The sequence below is a fragment of the Numenius arquata genome, chromosome 2 (genome assembly GCF_964106895.1).
Source record: "Numenius arquata chromosome 2, bNumArq3.hap1.1, whole genome shotgun sequence".
Lineage (NCBI taxonomy): Eukaryota > Metazoa > Chordata > Aves > Charadriiformes > Scolopacidae > Numenius > Numenius arquata.
The window spans coordinates 31,480,553-31,497,040 of record NC_133577.1 but is presented as its reverse complement, the minus strand read 5'-3'; the positions used below and the strand labels follow the sequence as shown (position 1 = coordinate 31,497,040).

At 37.0% G+C, this 16,488-nt stretch overlaps 1 protein-coding gene across 1 annotated transcript; it reads left to right on the top strand.

Annotated features, from left to right (window-relative positions):
* Window positions 1-44: 44 nt before the first annotated feature.
* Window positions 45-15,997, top strand: NLRC4 (NLR family CARD domain containing 4). Its single transcript, XM_074161849.1, has 7 exons — window positions 45-63; window positions 5,971-6,231; window positions 11,736-11,828; window positions 12,655-12,825; window positions 14,866-14,958; window positions 15,298-15,465; window positions 15,681-15,997. Exons 1-7 carry the CDS (start codon window positions 45-47, stop codon window positions 15,995-15,997), a joined length of 1,122 nt encoding a protein of 373 aa, XP_074017950.1.
* The last annotated feature ends 491 nt before the right edge of the window (window positions 15,998-16,488 follow it).

Sequence of the window (16,488 nt, the reverse complement as noted above, 5' to 3'; positions counted from 1 at the left end):
TGGCTGCTTACAAAGCGCGCTGCGATTGGCCGTCGAGGGGGGCAATGCTAACTGGCTCCCTCGGTAGTGAGGTCACTTCGACTCCGGTATAAAGCTCTTCCTTGATTGGCAAAGGTGCAACTCGATGGGTGGAAGGGATGTGGGAGGTGTTGCGTTGTTCATTCGCGTCATCGGTCATGCGTCATCCCGTGGCCAACAGTTGCTGCGGCCTCCTGTGCTGCTCCCTTTTCCCTTCAAGGGCAGCTGCCGGTGCCGGGTTTGCCGGCCGGTGCCTCTTCGTCCAGCCATCGCTTCCCGTGGGAGGAGGCCGGCTGGCAAGGCTTAGGAAGGGTGAGGTGCCGTCCCCTTGCGCTGTGGGCTCTGGAGTGTGGCTGGGCCAGCTCCCACCTTGCTGGGTGCTCCTGTGTGAGAGCTGCTGTCATCATGATGGGCAGTGTTGAAGGCATAAGAGCGGGTGTTTTAGTCCAGTCTGACCTCCCAGGGCTGAGCTGAAGGCTGACAGCAGAAATATGGGATCTGCAGAACCCTGGGATGACATCTTCCCCCCTCACTGCTATCTGCAAGAGTTGTCCTGGTTTTACAGAATCATAGAATGGGTCAGGTTGGAAGGGACCTGTAAGGTCATCTAGTTCCAACCCCCGCCATGGGTAGGGACACGTCTCACAAGACCAGGTTGCTCAAAGCCCCATCCAGCCCACCCTTGAACACTTCCAGAGATGGGGCATCCACAACTTCCTTGGGCAACCTGTTCCAGTGTCTCATCACCCTCGTGGCCAATGCCCTCTGCCTGCCCCCACCTACCATCTGCCTGTTGCCCTGTTTAATTGTAAATCTGCTTTTCATTTCATAGTGAGATACTTTCTTTGTGTCTTTTTAGATGCTGCTTGATCCGTGTTACCTGCTTCCTGCATATGGCTGAAAATAGTACGTTGAACTTACTTTCAGTAGCAAAAGTTTTTGCAGCCTTTCAAATATAACTCTGGACTTTGTATTTTTTACTTTGTTGAATAAAAGCATCATCCCAAATGCATTCCTTCCATGATGGATATGAAAAAATGCATCCTTCCTTTTGACTGGTCAGAAGGATTTGCTTCCATCTTTACTATCCGCAGGTACTTTATATGGCTACACCTCCCAGTATCAATCATGGTCGTCTGCAACCCTTTCACTAATTGTTTCCATATACAACTGTCCTGGTTTGAGGTAACAGAACCAACTTTCTGTTCAGTAATTCTTAGCTAAGCCTCTTTTAAGTCTCTGAAATTAATAGCATATTACTGTTTGTTCTCAGAGTCATAAGACAACGTTTATAGTTGTTTATAGTCAATGTCAAGGAATGGTATGTAGAGAGACTTTTTTATACTTACTGCTGTAAAAACCAAGGTTAGCTAATTTCATTATTTGCCACATTGGAGGGTTGGAAACAGAAGAGTGCTGAGGGGTCCCACCTGCAGGGAGGGGCGGACAGGACAGGTGACCCAAAATTGACCAACGGAGTATTCCATCCCATCTGCCCCATGCTCAGTATAAAAGCTGAGGGTCAGCCCTCTTTCTGCAGTGGCCGACGTCCAAGGAGGACTCTGTTTGTCTGTCTTTGATCCTGATCTGTATGTTCCTGACTCCAGTTCCCATCTGTGAGTGAGTCCGTTCTGGAACTTCCCCAGTGCCTGCCGGTGACATCATCCTGGGAGCTTGATACAGTTTTGTATATATTGTATCTATTTTCATTATTTCCTTTTTATTTTATTACTAATATTTCATTAAAGTAGTTTAGTTCCTCCTAAACTCGTAAATCTCTTTATCCTTCCTCCTCCTTTCCTTGGAGAGACAGGTAGGGGGAGGCCAATTCGGCCTAAACCATGATGGCAGGCCTCCTGTTTAGTTTAAATTTTAGAAATACAAGAATCATGCAGTATGTGAATTTACTGGAACATTTTGTAATATTTACTGGGTGAAAAGGAAGTCAGAATCATTGTTGTTAAGAGTCATCTTGCAATTTCTTGGGGGAAGTCTGGAGCCGACCATTGTGACAGGGGAAGTAGGCAGAGTTGCTGGGGAGTTTTATTCCTAATGTGTCAGAGTAATATCAGATTAGACTAATCTTTATGCAGATAGTATAAATCATCCACTTTAAAATGGCTTTTGCATTTGCATCTAGGGTTGTTATATCCTCTCTTTGGCCTTGACTTCCTATATCTAGTTGCTTGAGTCAGTCCTGCTCTAATTAGTGAGGAAAGCCCTGAGCCCTGGCTTCTTGGACTCCACGTCTAGATATCACAGTCCCACAGTGAGTATCTCACTCATGAATTAAATTTACTATCTTTTAATGAAACCATTAAAGAGTGAATGAAGTAAATGCATCGTAGATACACTCATTTCTACGGGTAGTAGAAATATTTACTAACTTGACCATTAACCCTGGACTGAAGGCTAGTTTTTGGTAACTGCTGTATCATAAAATTTCAAATAGGAATTTGCTTTACATCAAGAAAGAGTTTCATACGTTTCTGGCAACAGAAAGATATTGCACAACATACTCTTTAGGCAAACAAGATATTAAGTAATTGTACAAGGAGGAACCTTACAGAGGAGGAACCTACAGATAACATGGAGTCAATTTTTGACAAGCACTATGACACTTTGCTGCTGAGTCTTTTTAATTTAAGAGCACCGTGATGTGAGTAAACTGCTTTCTTTCTTACCACTACCTTACTTCTTGAATATTGTAAAGAAGAAAGTTCAGAGATGTTTTATCTTAATTTTGCTATTTTTTTTCCTTAAGAAACCTTACATGCCTTTTGCAGTGGGGAATTTGCATCTATTTATTTTAACTAGTTCTTTAGACAAAAAAAAAAAAAAAAAAAGCCTGTGTGACATTTGCTTAGAAAAACTATTAGAAAAGTTGTAATGTTTAAGGTGATAAGTTTTACTGGAGCAAGTTCAAATTAGTCTTTCAGCACTGTAAAGCTAGAATAGTTTTCCAGAATTTACAGCTAAGTAATAATCTAGTACACTAGCAACTATTATTAATTACTACTAACTATTAACATTCTATTTAGTGTGCTACAAACTATGAGATTATTACTAAGTAAAGCCAGTAATGTTGGAAACTATTGTAGATTCTAGAAGCTTTAGAATATTTCAGTTTTGGCTTAGAGAGGGTTAATGTCAATAGACCGTGCTGCTACACTTGATATTTGAGTATTTTAAGGATTTTTAAAAAAAAACCTTGTATAAGCAAACAATATTTTTCATTCAGTTTTTTGTTAAAAATTAACAATCTTAAAAATTGTGGGTTTGCTTACATCAGGATGGTGATTAACATTTACAAATCAGAGCTGGGGATTAAAATCAGTAGCTCTGTGAAAATATCTGCTCAACCCTCAGTAAAAGCAAATGGAAGGAAGAGTCAGAAAATGGAGAATGAGAGAATATTATTGTGGCACCGTGTCCATTCATAAAGCCATATGGTATCTTAGTATCATGCTCTAGCATTGCTCTAGATTTGCTCTAGCAAATCTCAGAAAGAATGTAATGGAAATAGAAAAGATCCCAATGAATAGAACATCTTACAGAAGGCACTGCTGGAGATGGGATACTGAGCTAGATGGACCTTTAAATTGACCTGCTACATGTTACGACAAAGGTACTTTATTTTCTCAGTTGTATCTATTAAAAGTAATTTTATTTAAGGTACCTTTATTTAGTTTTATGTAATGAATTAATGAAATGTTGGGTAATGTAATGAATTAATTTAAATGTTGGGTTTGTACACTATTGCCTTAATTTCCATTTCCATCCAAATGTATCTTGGTATCATTCAGAGTAAAAACTAATAAGTGACGTATGCCTCATTTGCTATCCTTAATCACAAAAATGTGAAAAATAAGAAACTTCATATATATATGACACTATGAAACTATGTGAAACATGAGCTGAAACAATGTGAAAATTGAACCGTATCTTTCTGGCTGTCAAAAATAATGACCAAATTTACTTCAAAGGTTATATTTTAATGATTATGCTTGTCTATGAGAATGATCTGTTTCTTGGAAATTAGCACAGAAGATTAAAATCACTTGCTTAAACCAATATTTCCTGCTTATTGTTTTGAAACATGCTTTAAAGTTATCAAATATATATATGAGTTATCAAATCAAAGTAATTGTAGTCAATTAGCCTAGAGAGAATATTCTTATATCTGACTGGTTTCGTATCAGCGTTTCATGCACATTATTTTTTTTCTGGTCTGGGAGAATGATTTGTTTTATTTTTCAGTCTGGATATTAGATTCCCTGCTCCACAGTTCAAGCATTGAAACTTTCAGTCTGAACAAGTAAGATTTATAAACTACAGTTTCTTTGTATTTAATGTTAGATGTAAATAGTAACTAAAAAATCAAATAACCTTAAAAAGAAAATGTCTTTTCAGAAAACAATGCATTATAATTGCTATATTTATGTCCTAGTTATACAATATGGCTATTTATTAACATTGTAAAAAGTCTTGCTCTAAAACATTTTTTAAAGGTAGCATTTACAGAGAATTTTTATTAGAAAATCTCTATTTCAACATATTACAGATAGAAAATTTTGGATTAATGATTTTTTCTGACAAAATATTTTTCTGAACTGGGTATTTCTTGTGTTAGCCATCTGATAATCATTCCTACAGTATATTCCAAAATATTGCAGATAATTTCAGACTTGTAAGGATCACCTTCTCCCTTTCCCCTCAAATTATGCAGAAGCTTAAGTTTTCTAAATTATCCCTGAAAAAGTCTTGTTTACTGTAGCATTCAATCTTTAAAAAACTTAGAGGAATGATAGTAGTTTTTATTTTGACGTGCAGATTAATCAATGTCCCCAACATTTATTTTAAAATTCCACACAATGAAATTGCAAATTTGCCAAAAATGTAAAATTCTCAAAATGCAGCTCTTTCTGGAGAAATGCTTGTGGCACATACACATATTCCCACAAAAGACATTCCCATGACTACCCTAGTTATTACTATTATAGCTCAAACCTCTTCTTGATTTTGTGGAAGGAAAGAGAACAGAGCTGCCCAACTGAAATGGGGCTGTCCCTAATGATTCCAGTGTGCTGACATCAGGCCAGAGCCCCACCTCATTCCTATAATATCTTTCTTTTATCTCCTTACTGCCTCTACAGTGCTGTTACCTACCTTCAACTGGCTATTAAAAAATAATTTTGGCCAGATGTTCTTGGCTAGCTCAGGAGATGAGAATCCATTTTATATATATATATATATATGTGTGTGTGTGTGTGTGCGCGCGCGCGTGTGTCTATATCTCATACATATATTCCTTCTGGTTAGGAGCACTTGCATACCTCGACACTGATTCTTAGCCATCCCAGCCACAGGGTACAGAAGCCTGTTTGGGGATGTTTTTATGCTGGGATGTGTTCAGGACTGCCTATGAGCTTGGGCATTGTGTAACTCGTTTGACTTTTTTAGTCTTAAAATGAGTGTAATAATGTTTAAGTACTTCATACAGGTTTTGTTTGAAGAATCAGATTATATTTGTCATGCCCTGCCTGAACTTGCCAAGGTCTTCTAATGCAGATCCAAAAATATGAACCCGTATTCAGACATATTAGTAAATGACATAATTTTCAAAAGCAATTCCCATTGAAACTTTTAATATGTTTCTGCAATGCCAGCCAACATCTCAGACATGTCCTATGACTTTTATGTCCATCCTGATACATTCTACACTGCAATTTTTTTTTTCCACCAGAAATCTCCTATCCATTCACAGAAGCTTTTATAAACTTTTCTACATTCCTACTAAGATCTCACCATTTCCTGAGTACTATTTGTACCTATGTAGATATTAGCCACTCAGTGCACCTCAAAATGTGCACTGAATACCAAAGGACAGTTTACGTGTCAGCTACTGTATGAGCTAGACCTACTCTAAGAAATTGAATTCTCCCTTCTCAGTGGAATTTATAGAAAGCAACAGAGTACATCTCATTCAAAGAATGGGAATGATCACCGTCAAGAAAATAGCAGATGACCTTTTGGCCTGCAATGTCATGTCTTATGAAGAAGTGAATACCATCACCTGTGAGAGGGTTGAACAAGAAGCGTCGAGAATGATGATTTACATGATTTTGAATAAAGGTTCAGAAGCCTGCAATATTTTGGTTAAGTCACTTGAGAAACACAACCCTTTTCTCTTTCACGACCTGCAAGGATATTGTAAGTATTACTGGTTATATTTTTTTCTTCTAGTTAGGAGTTAAATTATAATAGAAAAAAACCCCAAAACATTAAAAACTTGCAATGCACTCATTTTTACAATAGCCTTATAATACTGTAGTTAAGCAAACTCTAATTCAATTTTTATGGTCTGAATTGTTTCATCTGAGAAAATAAGTCAGTGAACACAGTCTTGTTGACAGTAAAATTGAAATTTTACAAACAAAAAAGAGGGGAAACCCAAATCCAGTGAAAAATTCTGAAAGGGTGAAATTCACCTGTGATCAGATAACTGAGGTTCAGGTGGTTAAACGTATCCCATCACTTTATAAGTGAGTTGTGGGTGAGCTGAACACTGAATTAGATCAGTTCTAAGAACAAAATTAATAGAAAATTTAATGGGGATATGTAATGAGTTTTTCAAATATAAACCTCTTCCCTGGAAGCTGAAACTACATGTGCACAGACTGCAAGTTTGTTATGTTGTTAAAGGACTTATTGTATGAGTGTAATGCATACACCTAGGCTAATCTTTCAGCACTCCCAGAGAGGCATGACATTTGTTGCCACAGCATTTCCCTAAAATAGGTTTCCCTCATTTCCTTCAGGTTGTGGGTCTGTGCTTGCTTCCTCCATCTGCTTCAAACGTCTGATTTTAAAATACACATCTGACTCAGCCTTGTCCCTTAGTCTACATAAATGCATTTTAAAAAGCAGTGCATACAAACCTTCCAGGACTCCCTTTAGAAGTTTTTGTTTTGTAAGCTTCAGACTTTCTAGATGTTACTACATTTTTATTATGTCTATGACAGAATGCTCAATTAAGCTTACCTCCAAACTGTATGAAAGCAACTCTTGCACTAACCAAAAGTAACAAAAAAGCAAAAGACATAGTTTAAAAAAAAAGAACTAGATTAAAAGTTCATTTGGTCCAGCTGTCAAAAACTGTTACTGATTTACAAATCTCTCTCTAAATACTCTAATACCTTTCATATATATATAAATGCTGCTTTTCCCTATTAAAACCTAATTACATAAACTCCCCTCATACTTCCATGCATTTGCACGTATAAACTTTCATATGCTTGTATGCAAGCTTACCTTTTTTCGAATCCAGTGCACGAATAGGGTAAGTCCAAAAGGCCCTCAGATAAGGAATTAAGTGGAGCCAGAGTGGTATCTGCAGACTATAAGAATCTCCAGCACAAGGAGTAGCTACAGCCCTTATCAATGAAGTCCTACCTAGAGAGTGGACAATAAATACATCTCATGCCTCTTGCTTACCGCTGTTTCATTGATGTAGCAAGTACATTCAGACAGTTCTTCCATAAGTCATGATAATTGACAAACTCATTGACTATTAATTCACTGATATATGATCTCTTTGCCTTAGGTACTACTGGGCAAGTGGAGCAAGATAAATTAAATGACTTGATTCAGGATTTAAAGTATGTGTATCTATCTTCAGCTTTTCAAAAATATCATCCTCTGGGTAGTGATATTGACATAATTTTTGATTTGGGAACTGCCTATACTGACATCTTGCTGTGGAAAAAAGATATACATAATAGCAGGAAAGGGCAGCTTACGCTAAATGTCCTTCTGGAGGAATTGAAAAACCCCTGCATTATAGAAGGAGAAGCTGGCAAAGGAAAAACAACTCTCCTGAAAAGAATTGCAGTACTCTGGGCTTCTGAAAATTGCTCCTCTTTGAAAAAATTCCAATTTGTTTTCTTTATCAGCCTGACTAGCACAAGAGGTGGTATATATGAGACTGTCTGTGATCAGCTTCTTTTTGAACAGTACCCCATCCGTAAACAAGATTTCATGAAAATGCTACTAGCACAAAGACAAAGGGTTCTTTTTCTGTTAGATGGATATGATGAATTCAAACCCCCAAACTGTCCAGAGATAGAAGCAATGATTAAAGAAAATCACAAATTCAAGAACATGGTTATTATTGCTACCAGGACTGAGTCTATCCATAAAATCAGACAGTTTGGGTCATTGATTGCTGAAATAGGAGACCTATCGGAGGAGAGTTGCAAGAAGCTCATTAAAAATGTCTTGACAAATAAGCTGGCTGATGGTCTGTTAAAGCAGCTTAAAGAGGCCACTTCCATGAAGAATCTTATGAAGACTCCGCTCTTTGTCATCATTGCTTGTGCCATCCAAATGGGTGAAAGTAATTTTCATCCAAGCACCCAGACTCTACTTTTCTCTACTTTGTATGACTTGATGGTGGAGAAAAACAGGTACAAAACAAAAGAAATAACAGAAAATCATATTATGCTGAGCATAAATCATTGTGGAGACTTAGCTTTAGATGGAATATTTGACCAAAGATTCGATTTTCAGTCTGAGGATTTAGCTGGCATAAAAGAAGAAGTCCTACTAGCTTCAGGTCTTCTAAATAAATACACAGCTCAAAGGCTAAAGCCAACATATAGATTCTTTCATAAATCATTTCAGGAATACACTGCAGGCAGAAAACTTTGCAAACTACTGACATCCTGCCAAGAAGCAGAGGTGAAGAAAGGGTATAGTTATCTACAGAAAATTAATACTATTTCAGATATTACTAATACTTATTTCAATTTGCTCCTCTACACTTGTGGATCCTCTCTAGATGCCACTAGAATAATTTTGCACTTACTGAAAAGAATTGATCAGCATAGAGATATTTCTGAAAAGAATCTGTCTTTGGAAAGAGAATACACAAAAAAATCAGAAAATATAACAGAAACGGAAGATTTAAAAAGAACTGACAAGGATATTTTTGCAGAGTGTGTCATTAATTTCTTTTATGAAAGTTCTTCGAAATCAGCCTTGAGCAGGGATTTTGAAGAGTTTTTTTGTGATAAAAGTATTTTCATTAATACTCAAAATATCCCAACTTATTTCTCTGATTTTTTTAGATACTTACCAAATTGTCTTAGTGTACTAGGACTCATTAAATTAGATTTTTTTGGAAATTACTCACCAAGTAAGGAAATAGATGATGAGAATGTGGAAGACCTTCAAATTAGTTCACTTAAAACTTACATTCCTGAAAAGGCTGTCTCCTTGTTCTTCAACTGGAACCAGAGTCTCAGATCTTTAGAAATTACACTGCAAGATTTCAACAAGTTAAAGAAACGTGATATTAAATATCTGGGCAAAATATGTTGCTCTGCTGCAAGCCTCAAGCTGCACATCAGCAATAGTGCTGGTATCACAGGAACATTGAATGAAGTCCTTGAAACCTGTAAAAACTTACAAGATCTTACTGTGGAGTCCACCCCTCTTACTGTGGAAGATGAGCAACAGATCACAACAATGACAAAGCTGAAAACCTTACATATAAGAGATCTGCAAAGTGAAAATCTAGAAGGTACAGTATTACTGGCAGTCAATGAGATTTGTTAGATAAATGTGGATATAAAGGTAAAACAAAGGGGCTCATGGCTGCCTTGTATATGGAAGATGCCTGGCTTTGATCAGTTTAAGAAATGTTATGTTGCTAGAATGCAATTCTGTATTCATGGTGAAAATGACTGCAGTCTACTCTGTTATGTACATTTACTTATGTTATTTAGTTGTGTAAGTCAAGTCTGGCCTTTGAATTCCTGTAAGTTGACACTTCATTATGTTCTTCATTCTTGCTACACAAAGGCCTTTGAATTCTTGTAAGTTGTCATTCCATCATATTCTTGATTCTTGGTACACAATATATTAAAAATCTGTTTTTTAATAAAATACTAGATGTGAGAAAAAATTTAACAACTCTAGTGCAAATAATCCACAGTCAATTAGATAATGTCTACAGCTAGCTAAACAAAACTCTAGTTCTGATGTTAATACCTAATATGGTGGAAAATCTGCAGTAACTTTTCATATGTCATTCCCATAATTAAGTAAGTGCTTCTATCTCGAATAATTGTTTTCTCTGAAAATTGCAATGGCATAATAAAGAAGAGTGTAGTAACTATAGTGTTGTATGCTCCAGACATACCTGAGGTGAAGGATTCTGCAATTAGGATGAGAGATGTGTATTTCTTTACGCTGTGAATCGCACACATACGGCACCCTTCAATGCTGTTGTTGGGGCAGGGCCCTAGCGGAGGATGGGTGCATCTGCTGCTGCACCGTGCTCTGAACTTTTCATCATTCAAGCTATCCATGAACGTACCTTGTCTCGAGAGATATACACAAGTATTCATGATACCAGATCTCAGAGGTTGGTGATCATGAGTCAGCAAAGCACTCTACTAGTGACAAAGACTAAGCACATAGTGGGCTGCATTAATACCAGTGTACACTGAGAAGTGGTTATTCCCTTCTATTCTGCACTCTATCCAGAGGCCAGATCTGGAGCACTATGTTCAGTTTCAGGCTGCCCAGTATAAGAAAGGTACTGGCAACCTGGTGAGAGTCCAACAGAGGGTCCCTTATGTGGCTAGGGAGCTGGAACACCTAATACACAAGGAGAAGCCGGACATGGTTTGCCTGGAGAAGAAAAGGCTGATGGAGAAACTAATTAAAGTCTGCAATTGTCTTAAGGGTGTTACAGAAAGGTGGAACTCTTCAGAGGTGCACAACTAAAGGGCAAGAGTCAACAATTTCAAGTTTGTAAAGTTGCAACTGGACATAAAATTATTTTTACCAGGACAGTGATCAAACATTGCAACAGGGATCTAGAGGTCATTTAATCCCTGTCCTTGGAGATTTAAAAAATGTGGCTGGACACAGCCCTGAGAAACCTCATGTAACTTTAAAATCAGCCCTGCTTTGAGCAGGAAATCAAACTAGATGATCTCAGAAGTCCTAACCAGTATTTTTTGATCATTCTATGACATATAATCTCAAGATTATACTACATATTAATAAATTGTCTTTCCTGTGGGCACACATATTCCAAGATTGTTAGGGAGAAGAGCCTAAGAATATAATAGCAGCAGCCATACTGACTCAGAGGAGGGCTCCATCTACCTTGGTTCATTGTCTCCAGTAGCACCTGTAAGTGGATGTGTGAGGAAGAGCAAGAACAATGCAAGACTCTATAATACTTTCTTTGTAATAATCTCCCAGCCTCTTTTTTAAGCTCAGACCAGTTGCCTGTGCTTATGATTTGTTTATTCGGTGACCTCCCCAAAGGGCCCTGCTAGTACTTGTCTGTCTTTGCTTTGAACCCATGTAAACTTATTGCATCTGCAGCATCTGGCAAAGGGTGTGAAGGAATATGTCTTTAATGCTGGGGTTTGACTAGTTTCAATTGGTGGCCTCTTGTACTGGAAGAAGAAAAACAGTCAGTCTCTACCAAACTTTTTCCTTGCACTCAATATTTTCTAGACCTTTCTCATATTCTCCCTAAGTCATCCCTTTTAAACATTCATATTTTCACACAAAACTATTATTTACTTTTCACAAGAACCTAGTATCACTGAAGTGTATCTGCTCTATAAATTAATTTGTTCCTGTATAAAATTAACATGCTGTATACATCTATGGGGGGGGTTTGGCAGGTGGACTTATTGATGGAATAAAGAAACTGGTGAATGCCGAAGGGCTCGTACTTGACAACATAAGTATGGATGAAGATGATGCAAAAAAATTAGGTAATTTCTCTCTACTATTTCACACCATAATCAAGTATACAGTGCCGAGAATGTGAATGTTTTAACAAGTTGGTCTGAAGTTTGTACACTATTAGGACTTGAAAATCCTATCATCTAATTTAGAGAAGTAATTTCATATAGATTTGCATTGAAGTCTTGATACGTTCTATATCCTGATTGTCACAAAGTATTAGAGTGCTCCTTTCATGTTAGTAATGCATACTGTAGTCAAACAGATCTAACATACTGATCCCAGGACTGGCTAATCTGCATGAACTGCAAGTCAGGAGGTTGCAAAGGTGATATAGTTCCCTTCCCTGACCTATTGCTGACTTTCTGCAAGGTCAGTCATTGGATACCAAGGTTGAAAAGTTTGAATAATGTTCGCTAGGGCCATACAACCCAGTAACTGAAATGGAGATGGCAATTCATATGTCTACCCATCCTCTCCTTAATGGCATGGTAAAGAAAATGTTTCTCCTGGATTTGTTCCACAGGAAGATCACATTTGATCTTCTGTGAGTTACTTTCTCTGGGCTGAGGGGCAGATTATATTGATTACATGATACAGTAGCTGAAAAGGAGGCTGTGTTTATCATTTCTTTTCAAAAAAACTTATCGTAAATCTTTAAAGTCCCTTTCAACCTAAACCATTCTATGATTCTATATATTTCAAGGCATCAAAATATAGATAATTCTAGTATGCCAGGCAGTAAACGTCTAATTCTGTCTAGCTGTTTGCTGTGATTGAGACATTGAAAACGTATCAAAACAGTTCACCTAACAATATGACCTGTTTGGTTTTTTTTTATTATTCCATTCATAGCTGAAGGCATCAGAAATTTGAGAAAGCTACGCTTATTATACATGAATCATTTGACAGCTATTAGGGATGGCATAACCTACATTGTAAGATCAGTCTCTGATAACCTAAGGGAACTTGAAGAAATCCAGCTCGTCAACTGCTGTATGTCCAGTGATGCTGTGGAAATTCTAGGTAAGAATAGTAATAGTAACTTTACAGACTGAATATGTCTGTTTTGAAAATCAAAACGTAATTCTACAACAGAATAAAAAAGCAGATAAGATAAAATCACAAACACTTAGGTTCACAAAGTTTCAGTTAGCAAAGATGTAAAGTGCAGTAAGGAAAGTTTATATAAAGCTTTTCTATAAATCCTAAGCATAAAGATTATATAAAAGAGAAAGATAAATGATTGCATAGCTCTGTAAACAAAAAAAATAGCAAAGCAAATAATGGACAGTGCAAGCAAAACTAGTTTTCAAAGTTGTTTTTGTTTCAGTCATTGTCAAAAGGATTCATTCTGATCAGGTACCTACTCAAATAATTTTAAAAAGGTCACAGTAGTACAAATAAGGATAAATAAAAGTTATTTAACTAAAACACATGAACTCAGGTTAGCAGAACTTAGGGAAACTCATAATTAAATGTGTAAGGAACAAGCGGAAAGAATCATTGAACCATATACAACTGCCTTTGAAAATTTGTGGCAGCAGGAAAGTGGAAAATACAGTATCTTTTCCTTGAAAGGAGGAAATCATAGATAAGCCAACCTCACTTTGATACAAAGAAAAATTCTTAGATAGGTTATCACATAAACATTTTATAAGCACTTAAATTATAGAGATAAAAGGTAGTGTGAACAAATCCCATCAAACCTTTCCAGGGAACAGGATAATAACATTGTGAAAAGATAGGTCTGGATTTATCGTAACTCAAAGGAGGTTTTTAACGCTATTCGATGCAACACCCTCAACAATAAGCTAATGAGATATATATAAACAAAATGGGTACACAACTGGTTGGAAAAATACTTTCAAAGAGTTATCACAAATGTTTCACTGAGAGAACATTTTGATACAATCAATTAAGTCCTTCCTTGTTCAACACAATATTTTAACTGATGGCTTAAATGACAGGATGGAGGATACAGTTACAAAATTTCAGATTATATTGATCTTGGAAGGCTTACAAGCCTTGTTAGAATACAAAACCATAAATAAAATTGGATGCACTTAAGAGGTGATCTAAGAACAATGGTAGGGAATTCAATATAGACAGATGTAAACCAGAGCTCTTCTGTGGGAGACTAGAGTTATCATGCTATTGCAAAAAACACATGCTGGTGAGTCTTGAGCAACAAAATCTGTGCCCAGCCTCAGTATCAAAATTAAGAAAGGTATAGAGAAATCAAGAGACAGCACCAAGAACAACTAGAGGTTAAGAAAATGTGAGTTATGAGGAATGGTTTAGTTTCGGTTGAGAGAGAAGTCTGAAAAAAATATGGTAATTTTTTTATGCTGTTTAAACATTGCTACAAAGAGATGATAATTAACCATTCTCCTTGTCCACTGGGAGAAGAAAATAGCTAAATTTTCAACAAAGAATATTTAGATTGGATAATGGCAGAAACTTTCTAAAGCTAGGAAGGTAAAACAGCACCTAGGGAGAATATGGAAAATTTCAAAAGGCAAGTAGATAAGTATGTCTCATGAATGGTTTAGGCTTATCAGTATCCTGCCCCATTGCAGATGTTTAGACAGGTCCCATCTCGTCTCAGTCTTCCAGAATTCTCTGATCCTGTAAAATATAAATTTTTATATCATAATAAAAAAACTTGACAGCTTTGTGAAGCAGGAGGTTGAAGTCTCCGGGGGCTAAACCACTAAAGAATCTCCCATGTATTCAGACAGCTTTGCCCTGCTTCTGTGTTACAAAGACATCTTAAAGTTGTCTCATCACCACTGAAGATTCATTTAGCCACCAGAGTATAAGTTATACAGAACCATTACTCCATCTCTTGCAGCTGGCCAGGTCCTTTATTTTATCAATTCCTGGAGACACAATTAACAAGATAGCACAGTTTGCATCAGAGAGGCATCAGAAAAACCTGGAGGCTTTTAAAAATCTTGTCTTGATGTTCATTAAAAAAATAAAATAGCTAAGAAACGTCCAATAGAAGACAAGTCCTGATGCATTGAAATCATGTATAACAAGCTTTTTTTCCTCTCGTAGCTCAGAATCTTTGTAATTTGCCGAAACTGAATGTACTTGATTTGTCAGAAAATTACTTAGAAAAGAGAGGAGAATACGCTATCCACAGACTTGGTAAGTCAGAAGATTTCTTTAGATAAATCACTTAAATTGGGAATAAGCTTCAATTCTAAGGCTTATCCAGACAGTAATTCAAGAATTCTTTCCTCTTTTATTTTCAAGTAGTATATAATTGTTACCCTGAACCATTTCCTGTCAGTGAATGGGAAGTTTTTAGAAGTGAGCAATATTGTATGCAATTGTCTGCTTGGTCTTTGCTATCAAAGCAACAGTCTTGGAGTCTTTAACCTACCAGTATTTTCTTCACTGTTGAAATGTGATTTGGTTTAAGTTTTTAAAGTGATTTTACAGTGAGCTGTTGTAACGAAAAACCCCACACTTATTTTCATTTAGTTGATGGCTTAAATGTCCTACCTGGGATGAAAGTGCTGATGCTTCCCTGGGGAGATGATGTAAAGGTTTGCCTAACAAAATTGTTAGAACTACTGGAAACAATGCCACAGCTGACAAAACTTGGATTGAGGAAATGGAGCCTCACTGATGTGGAGATCAGAATTTTAGGTAAGGAAAGGTGCTGTAGGTGAGCAAAAGATGAAGGACAAAAACCAGACAAAACTCAAAAACAGTTCAGGAAACCCAGCAACTTTTAATAATGTCAGTGAAATAATAACTTTTAATAATGTGTTATAGCATCAAGTCTGGGTAGGAGATACAAAGGAAGAGGAAACATTTTCACTGAAGCAAAAATAAGTACATAAATAAATATATGTTCACAGGCAATTTTTTTGAGAAAGAACATCTGCAGAACCTTCAGCACTTGGACTTGGCAATGAATTGTGTGACAAGCGATGGCTGGCTTTCCTTCATGCAGGCACTGATCTCTCTCCAGAAGCTGGTATCTGTAGATTTCAGCAGCAAACAAGACTGGGTGCCTGCATCACTGTTAGTCTGCAAATTAAGTCAGGTACTAACCACACTGAATTATTTAAAGGAGATTAAAGTGACTGGATGGAAGTTTGATTGCCATGATCTTGGACTGATTAATGATGCGAAGATAAACTGCAGAAAGCAGTTTCAGCTAGTGCATTCCTAAAGAGAAAAAGCTTTCCCAGCACAAGTGTCCCAGTGGACAATTTCCATGGAGCTTTCACTTACAATCTTTTATATTTGAGAAATGCTCTTCTCTATAACCACACATTGAATCAGCAGCTCTAGGTTATTTGGATTTCCTGGTCTGCTAGTGAGAATGGAGTGAGAATAGTATCACATCTTCTTCTGGGAGAAACAGGTCAAAAGAAAGTTAGGGAGAGGTCACCTTGTATTAAGCCCCAAATCCTGCAACGTGTTCATACCTCGCAATGGTTTCAAGGAGCGTCCACTTTATCTGTGTGTGCTTTGTATGAGCTCATTTTTATTAGCTTTGAAGTTTAACTGTGTAGATTAAGGAAAGCTGTTAATAAAAAGGTAACAAAGTCTGCAAAGATAATTGCAAAATCTCAGATCCAGCAAGCAGCTGACAGAAAAGGGTTAATAGCTATTGCTGAACCTGAAGAAGAAAGTGTTGGTAGTCCAGGCAGGTGGCCT

Coding starts and splice junctions, on each gene's coding strand:
- NLRC4 (XM_074161849.1), top strand. Junction 11,829..12,654: donor AGATGATGCAAAAAAATTAG/GTAATTTCTCTC, acceptor TTCCATTCATAG/CTGAAGGCATCAGAAATTTG. Junction 15,466..15,680: donor TGTGGAGATCAGAATTTTAG/GTAAGGAAAGGT, acceptor ATATGTTCACAG/GCAATTTTTTTGAGAAAGAA.